The sequence below is a fragment of the Thamnophis sirtalis genome, unplaced genomic scaffold (genome assembly GCF_051295495.1).
Source record: "Thamnophis sirtalis isolate CommonGarterSnake01/CBP01778 unplaced genomic scaffold, rThaSir2_p1.2 scaffold_7, whole genome shotgun sequence".
Taxonomy (NCBI): domain Eukaryota; kingdom Metazoa; phylum Chordata; class Lepidosauria; order Squamata; family Natricidae; genus Thamnophis; species Thamnophis sirtalis.
In genome coordinates, this window is record NW_028261387.1 from 31,869,300 (window position 1) to 31,878,872 (window position 9,573).

At 37.1% G+C, this 9,573-nt stretch overlaps 1 protein-coding gene across 1 annotated transcript; it reads left to right on the top strand.

The window, feature by feature from the left end:
• The first annotated feature begins 5,510 nt into the window (after positions 1 to 5,510).
• MAGOH (mago homolog, exon junction complex subunit) lies at positions 5,511 to 9,419 on the top strand. Its single transcript, XM_014062841.2, has 5 exons — positions 5,511 to 5,686; positions 7,138 to 7,196; positions 7,497 to 7,607; positions 8,190 to 8,272; positions 8,763 to 9,419. Exons 1-5 carry the CDS (start codon positions 5,599 to 5,601, stop codon positions 8,860 to 8,862), a joined length of 441 nt encoding a protein of 146 aa, XP_013918316.1. The 5' UTR covers positions 5,511 to 5,598; the 3' UTR covers positions 8,863 to 9,419.
• The last annotated feature ends 154 nt before the right edge of the window (positions 9,420 to 9,573 follow it).

Sequence of the window (9,573 nt, forward strand, 5' to 3'; positions counted from 1 at the left end):
TGAAGTTGAAAGTAAATGCCTGGCCATGACATTAGTTAGTGAGCATAAATCTCCATGGGGAAGAGGGGGGCATGTGACAAAAAGAACGTGCACAATGTCATCGTGACCAAACACTGTGACTTACATATATTTGTGTTGGACATCAGGGCATAAAGTTGGGGTTTGCCTATCACTGCATATTTAATGTCACTTCCCCATGATTGTGGCTATTGCAGATAGCAGTGCCAGGCTAGGCTGAACAGGAATTTGCAATCTTGTTAAATTCCTTAATTTTGGTGCTCTGAATAGCTATTTGCATGCACTAGAACACTGAGCTGTGAACATGAAAATGCTGTAGAAGTATTTTTTGCCTAAGGATCTCTTATAAATAATTACATGTTCAATCATTTTTATGAATAAGCAATATCTATTAAACATAGCAGTTCCAGTTAGGAGGCTATCATATCTCCTCTGTACTGCCTGGTAGCCTTGAATTGCAACTCTTGTATTGACTATGAATCACTGTCATCCTGGGTTGGTTCTAAAAAAAAATCTGCCCTTCAAAGAATCAATTTCATAACAAATTGAACTTTTGTTTGAAATGTAGTGATACAAAGACAATCTTGTACTTTTATAGACATCAAAGATTTTCTCTGCAAACAAAACAGATGATCTAATGCAGGGGTCTCAAACTCACTGCCCGCAGGACGGATGCGTCACATGCTCTCCACGCCCCCGCCCGATTTAGCGAAGGGGAAAGAAGTCACAATATGTCACATAATGCCGCCGTGACAATGCGAGTTTAATGGTTGCACAATTGCTTCCAGTTTATATGACATGTATACACACAGTATCTCATGTTTATAATGGCTGTTCAACTATTAAAAATATATATTCATTGATGTAAGTCATAATATTCAAGATGACTCGCTGATAATAGGAAGTCATCCCTTGATGACAAATACCAATATGCCTAAGCTGATCCTTCATGTTAAGGATGAGTGAGAAGTTAAAAGAGTATAATAGAATCTGCACCTTGGAAAGTTTATTCAGTTTGCTGCTTGTTTCTAATGGGTATTGAGAAGGAAGGATGCCTATTTCTTTCTGCTAGATTTTGAGAAAGAAGCTTTAGAGTTAAATACACGCTTCTGAAGAAAGATGTAGAGGGAAAAGAAAATATTTAAAGCTGCTCTACTCAGTTACTACAAACCATGCACCGTGTGCATGAATAAAATTATAAAATGAAGAAAAAGGCTTTGTATGTAATAACTGTAACTAACCTCAAACTGTATATAGATTTGAGTAATTTACCATTTTGATACTTTTTTTATTAAAAAAAAAGTAAAACCTTGTACAAATCCTATGTAAAATGCTGGAATTTTTCTCCAAACCATTGTAAATTACCCCGTTTTCCTGATTTCCAACATGACAGATTTGTAACTACATCGAGTTGATAATCAAATTTTCCTTAAAATAAAAATATTTTCAATACAAAACTGGGAACATTAAAATTTTGTTTATCACTGTACAGTAATCATTTTTGAGATCTGTCTTGTTATAATGAAATTCCATTAAGATACAACGTTCTTGCGTGGTGCCTTTTCTGTTTGTTTTTATTCTGAACAAATGATTTAGGACGGTGGTTTTCGACTTTAGTAACTTTAAGCTACGTGGACTTCAAATCCTAGATTTCCCCAGCCATTGTGTTAGTAGGGGAATTCTGGGAGCTGAAGTCCATATACCTTAAACTTGCCAAGATTGAAAACACTGGGTTAGAGCTATGGAGAAGGGAGGGTTCTGCGGTTTCTAATGTTTCTGATACTTACATCCATAGGGGGTACTGAAAAACCAAATGAATACATTTGTAAGACTGTGTATTGTTTCTATAGAGAGATTAAATTTTTTATTGACTATTTGCAATGTGTGTTATTTTTAATGGTGGAACTGAAGAAAACATAAATGACTTCAAATATAACACTGCAAGCCTGCACATAGCTTTATTAAGTCATTTGGAGGTTCTCTGATGCCTCTTAGGGGAAAAGCATCCAATTTTCCAATGCTCCTGAAACTAAACTTGTGTCTGACCACACCAAGTAAAACAATATTTGCAAATGGCCAATACCAGTAAAATTCAGTAAAAATGCCCACAATTCAGCCTCAAAATTCTTTAAGAATCTCCTAACCCCAGAAAATGGAATATATTATGTCTTTTTTTCCACAGTGGATTTTGCAATTAGGAAGAGTTTAAAAATCTGCCAAATGCAATTTAACTGATAGCATCTTTATTAAGGCTATAAGAATATTTAAGACCCATTTTGCTAAAACTAATTTCCAAACACCATTCTGATCTTATGCTCTTTTCCCTTAGCATTGCTATCACACACTTGACAAAAAAATGAAGTTTTGACCAAACCACCAAATTTTAGATGTGGTGTGGAAGCTACCAACAGCAGTACAGGTAGTCCTCGACATATAACCATAATGGAGCCTGGAATTTCCAATAAGTTACAAACCACATAAGTCGAGGTACCCATGTGACAACCCCGACAAATTTTATGACTTTTTTGCGTGGTCATTAAGCAAATGCCATGGTTGTTAAGTAAATCAATGTATTCCAAAAAGGCTGGGAACCAGAAAAAAATGTCATGTGATTATAGAATGTTGCAACCAGCTATTAAGGTGAGCCAATTGCCAAGCACCTGAAATGTCATGTGATTGAAGGGGTGCAGTTCCATGACCAACTTTGGAATTTGGTCAGAAGTAACTTTTGAGTGGTCTGTCGTAATTTCAAAGAGTCACTAAGAAATTGATCATTAAGTGAGGACTTCCTGTAGAGACAGGAAGATGCATCACAGGAACAATAAAAAAATGAATCATAGAATAGCAATATGATACAGGAAACAAGTACAATAGAGATGAATGATAGAGCTGCATATAAGATAAACGTAACATCTGTAACATCTTCTCCTTTTCATGTTAAGCAAACATGAAATTTCGGATGAGAACCAATACCAACACTTCCTACAGGTTACGCCTGTTGAGTGATTGTGAACATATGCCACTATGGGTGAAGACTGGCCCTCTTTGTACTAAGAATTTATCCAACCTTGCTGAGGTTGCTGGGCTCTTCTCACCACTTACTGGGACGTTCTGCATTTGACTGCTGTCAGGTATACTGGTTCGCTAAGGATGGTCATTAACATTGGTCTGTGGCATCAACACTGTGTATTCCCTATTGTCAGTGGGTAAGTGTGGCCTGGTAATACCAGGTAAGTCTGGCCTGGATATGAAGAGTCAGGCTGCTCAGCCACATGCAGATCCACATGATTGTGATGAGAGAGTTCCTTCAATGTCCACTAGATAGGAGCGTGGTGCCACCGGTTGTGAATAGATACCCATTTTCCAGCGACCTGTTCAATCTCCAGGCAACTGTTTCATACGGATTCATTCCCCAATATTCAATTCTGGCAAATCTCTGGCTGATTTATCATATCTTGCCTTGAATGCTTGTCTCTTAAGTCGTAACTTTTCTGGGACACCTTGTATCAGAGGACTCAAGCAACTTATTTGCCACTGGTAAGGAGATCTTTAGTCTCCTTGACATCAGTCTCTGCACCAGACTACTGTCCACGCCCTTGGTTGGAGTATTTCTTCAATGTAGAATGGCCTTCTGTGAGTCTTTACCATCACTTTGTGCTTTCTTGCATAAACTCTTAATCTTCACAGCTGATTCAGCTTTGCCATTAGCTTGTGGTTGAAGTGGTGAGGAAGTCACATGCTCTGCTTATTTTCCCAAATGCAGGACACAGCTCTTTCTTTTGTACACACACACTGCCACAGTACTTGCATGATACTGGTTTGCTCCCAGGTGAGTTGTGACAATGAATTTTGTGCTGGTGCTTGTGGTGGTGGCTCTTCATGGAGCAGGGTAAACATTGACACTCAATGTTTACCTTGCTCCAAAGCTTTCATCCGTTTGTCAGTAGATTCTGTGGTACGACATATCTCAATTGCTGCTTGTAAACTTAAATTATGTTCCCTCAAAAGGCAGCAGCATGTGCTTTCACTAGTGATACCCAGAATTATTTTATCACGAATAAGCTCATCTCTCAGAGAGCCATACTCACAGCTTGCAGCTTTTCCTCTTAGCTGTGTGACGAAACTGTCTATTGTTTCACCTTCTTCTTGCTTACAGCTGCCAAATATATATCTTTCATATATGACATTTTTAGAGCATCTGAAAAAGACTTCTAAAGCATCTAAGATGGCTTTAGTATAATTTTTTTGCTCCTCTGTACGGATTAAATTGTGTTTGTAATCATGGAGGCATTTGCTGCCTATTAGCCTCCTCAGTGTGGCTGCCTGCATTGCTGCCGGCTTGTTATTTAAGCCTGTGGCTAGGGAGTAATCCTCAAACTCTGCTCTGAAGTTATCCCAGTTACTGTTGCAATCTCCACTCACGGTCATTGCCTTAGGCAGGGATATGCTGTTAGCGGATGCCATGATGCTGATTTTTTTGCTTCAAATGCTTGGCTTTCAGGACAACACCGCAAGTGCTAGTCCAGCATGCATCAAATGTGTAGTGACAGCGCAGATTCAGATGTTTCTAACACAATGTTTCATGTGGAGCAAATAAACACAATACAAGCCATCACTCTGCAGAAGCCATCATCCTAGAGTGTAAGAATACAACAGGAACAGGAAGATGCATCACAGGAACAATAAAGATGAATCATAAAATAGAAATATGATACAAGAAACAAACATAATAGAAAGGAATGAAAAGAGCTGTATATAAGGCAAACATAACACCTGTAACACTGATGTCTTAACCACTGGATAAGAATGTCTCTAATCACATGCTTACCATTTTAGAATGCCCTGAAGATCTCCCATCCAGGTAAAATCCAGGACCAACCTATATATATGTATGTGTGTGTGTGTGGTGTTTGTGCTGATAAATAAAGGGAGACTAGTATAGATTTAGCTCTCATCAGCCATACCCTTACTGGGATTCGAACCTGGGCTATATTACATATTAGGCAGATGTATTAACCACTAAGCCACAGGCTGTCCTCCATTATCAGCTGAGCCAGGGAGAAAGGTATATATTTAAAGTCACAACCCCTGGTATGCCCAAATATGGGAGGAAGAAGGTCACTACTTCCATTCTCTGTCCATCGGCTCGTAATAAGAGACCATCCAGACAGAAACCCTATATATATATATAGTTAAAGTAACTAAAATAATCAAATATTCTCTTCAGTTAAAGAGAGTCAGGAAATTAGGCGAAATCCGTGCTTAGTTCTCCCATTACTGATGACGGTTCCGCATTAGTCGCAATAACCGCTTCCGACATTGTGTACACTCTGTATGGAAAAGTCATGGGATTTCTTATTGAAAGAGAAGCGGAAGTACTCCGCATAACTCGTCGAGCGACGCGCGACTCTATTTCTATAAGTCTATGGAAACTCACTATATGCGCATGCGAGAAGAGAGACGCAAGGTGAATCCGCTTGTGCGACTCTTCCGTTTGATGACGTCTTCTTCGGGCGCCCCCTCGCATAGGCTAAGTTTGCCGTGCTGCGTGCTGGTTTCCCCGGCGGGAGCGCTTCGATCATGGCGAGCGATTTCTATTTGCGGTACTACGTTGGGCATAAGGGCAAGTTTGGCCATGAGTTTCTGGAATTCGAGTTCCGTCCTGATGGTAAGGCTCCCCTTGGTTGTCGGTCCCGGAGCAAGAGGCGTGGTGGCTTCTAGGAAGCAAGGCAAGGGAGATGTTTGCGAGGGAAGAATACATCTTGCTTATGCCGGTGAATCGGATGGGAGGAGCAGACCCGGTGGAGGAAGGAGTGATTGGTATTTGCTGAGGTTTATACGAGACGGCATCTGGGCTGTGTTGGGACGATCGGCGGAATTTGTTCATATTAGATCGGGCTCTGACAGGTTGCATTTGTAGCTTCTGGAGAGATAAGATGAGCAAAAGGGGGACTCATAGGTTATTTGGTCGAATAAAAGATGAGTTCCTTATGGGTGATTAGATAATGAAAGAATATATTTTAACGTAAACTTGTGTATTAACAGTAGAATTATACGGATTGAAGAATTGGAAAGAACATGAATAGCTGAACTTTAAATGTTTAAATGATTGTGATTGGTACTAGAAGTGTATGTTGAGACACTAAATAATGAAAGAATGAAGGATGAATTTTTGATATAAATAAAAGTGAAGAACTAACTGAAGGAAATGTGAGTAACAAAACAGGTGAAAGGAGAGGGTGAAATCACGTCTTTGAATATTATAGCAATATGGGGGAAATTTAAATAGAGATAGAATAAGAGGCGAACAATAGTATATAAATACATTAAGATGTTAAGATATATGAAAAAACGAAAAGAAGGTTTATAACTAAAAGGCGATAGTAAAAGGTATGTGTAAACAATATGAAACAATGGAAATGAAATGTAATAACTAGGAGTAATAGTATTATGTTTATTTATATTGAAATGTATGATACCCAGGTACCAAACCATTCACGTATTGATATGTATAAATAATATAAAATAAAAATTTGAATTACCAAAAAAAAGATGAGTTGCTTATGTGGAGGTTAAAGCTAAATTGCTCATTGCTTGAAGGATAGTGGGATATGAAACATTTTTGTAGGAAATCAGGCAGGCAGCCAATGCAGCAACGGATTCCAAGATAATGAAAGGATCTAATTAAAATATACATTTGAAAAAATAATTACTGTTATGGAATCACTAAGTAGCCAAACTCTTCTTCATCAACCCCTGGACTAGTTAGCTTAGTAGGAAAATGTCCATTTCAATAGCATCCAGAACAGTTTCCTTGCACTTGACTGAAACCTACCTATAAATTTTGATCTTAGAATAACAGCAGCATCAGCAGCATAACTAAATATTACTTATAGTAGTTAAAGGGGAGCAAGGACCTCAGAAATTAAGAGTTTTGAGGAAACTGTGCACCAATAATCCTTTTTCACTTGCTTGAGTGCAACTGCTTTCACTTCCTTGTTCTTTGCTTAATTTGTGGAACTATAATGAATACATTATATTGCAGCTAATTGAAATTAACTTAAATGCTGTTTTGTTTACATTTTTCTGGTAATGTTCAGTGTAATCTTTTTTCAACAGGTAAACTCAGATATGCAAATAACAGTAATTACAAAAATGATGTCATGATCAGAAAAGAAGTAAGTTGACTGTTTCAGTAAATCTGAAATTTTATGAGTAGTAAATAAACTTATGACATTTCATAACTATTTCTTGGACCATGATTTTGAAAATTAATCATTCATTTGCTATTTGTTTTAAGTTTCTATGTAAAACCCTCCTCAGTTGACTGTACTGTACAAATGTACCTATTCTGGATTTTTTTTCCTTCTGAATTCTTCAGATGGATATTTGTACAAATGCAAAAGAAGAGAAATGAATCATTTATGTACTTTTTTCAAAAATGGCAGAATTGTGCTAACATTCTACACTGTTTCTAGGCCTACGTACATAAAAGTGTGATGGAAGAATTAAAGAGGATCATTGATGACAGTGAAATTACAAAAGAAGATGATGCATTGTGGCCTCCACCAGATAGAGTTGGTCGGCAGGTTAGCAATTTTTCTATTTATCATACAGATGCTTTAAATCTATGTTTGTGCACAACCTGCAATCTGTAAGAGATCAATCTAGATGAGGTTATAGTTGCAATCAGGTACCCCTCCAGATATGTGAAGCAGCTTCAAGAATTCGCAGCAATAGTTATGCTGGCTAAAGAATTTTTGGAGTTGGAAGGCCAAAGTATCTGGAGGAAGGTTAGGCTGGGAAGTGGGTGTAGTAGTCCTTTTGACTGTTAAGAGATGTAAAGTTGGATCAAATCTCCCAAACACAAGAAAATGCAAACAAAAATCCCACTCTTATTTATTTGCATCCCAACGCACCCAACATAAACTTTGAATTTCTGGTAGATATTAACTTGTTAATTCCATCAATATAAATATGTGGTTAAGATTGCTCTTTCTGCTAAGAAGTGGCTACAGCCCCTTAAACAGCTGAATATGAATATTTGTTCAAGCTTTGGGCTTGAATAATCATAGATGTTATGAGAGAACAGGGAGAACAGAAATTCAGGCTTCATAAATTTGGTAATCCACCCTAAATGTATGTTGTTTTATTGTTTTATTTATTTCTAGGAGCTTGAAATTGTGATTGGGGATGAACATATCTCTTTCACAACATCAAAAATCGGTTCTCTTATTGACGTGAATCAGTCCAAGTAAGTACTGTTTGAAGAGTGAATGATATTATGTTCATTGTCTTTTTGAATTCATTAGGTTAGCATTGTAGAGAATTGCTATATTGTGATTTGATCTCTCCAAGACAATAGGAATCAAAGCTGTGAGTTCAGCAATCACATGATACTAGTTTAGGAAGAGCAGAAGCAATGAAAGTGTATCCTAGCTGCCTTGTCTTGAATGCATTTATAAACAGTGCAGCCCTAGTCTGTACCTCAGTGGAAAATAAGAGCTCCTCTTCATGTCCCACTAATCATGATGTGAAGATATTCTACTCTCCATTTTAGAGCATGTGCCCTTATGCTGATTTTGTGTAATTCCCACTCTCTTTGGAAGCAGCACAAATTAGTCCTTAGTCCTTTTAAAAGTTATTTGACATTTTGATGGCCTGGAAATTCTCTGAGCGTAATGATTTTTATGTCAAAAATTTCTTACTTTTAACTATGTGTTTTTTTCTATTTTGCTCTCCAGGGATCCAGAAGGTCTAAGAGTGTTTTATTATCTTGTCCAAGATCTCAAGTGTCTAGTCTTCAGTCTCATTGGATTACATTTCAAGATTAAACCAATTTAAATTGTGTGGATTTAAATTTGTATAGTAAAGTTTTTTTGGGGGGGATTCTTTTCATTCCGTATCTTACATAATGTTTATATATGTCTGTTTTATACAGAGTGATTTAATAAAAACTAAGACTTTTTTCTTTTTATTCAGAAAGTCTTTGTTGAACAAGATTCATATTTTAGGAACGGGCTGTTTTCATGTTTTTTATGTTTGCATGAATTTGAGGGGGTTGGTAATATAACAAAAGAGTCAACACTTTCATCTAGATATGTACATAATTGTTCTTTTAGCCTTTCTGTTTTGAAGAAAGTTAAGCAACTAGTATGTTCAAGAACTGTGGGTGTCTATGGATTTTCGCTTTCTTCGAAATACAATGGAAGAGTTTCCATAAGTCAGAACAAGTGATTAAGGAAGATATTTGTGTATCTAAAGGAACAGATACAACGATACAGACCAGTATCTTATGGTGATAGACATTATTGGGTTATGTTTTTAATGCAACAAATTCTTATTAGAAATAACAATTAGATCATTATTTTGTATTAAGTAATTAAAAATAAGATAAAATAGTTGTGGTGCTGCTATTGTTTATTAGAGACCAGTAACCTGCAGCAATTTACTGGGACATCATGGTTCCACATTCATCCTAGTTTCAGGGTATAGTTCAATATGTTTATTAGAACAACTTACCAAATCATCAATAACTTAGCATCACCCCAACTT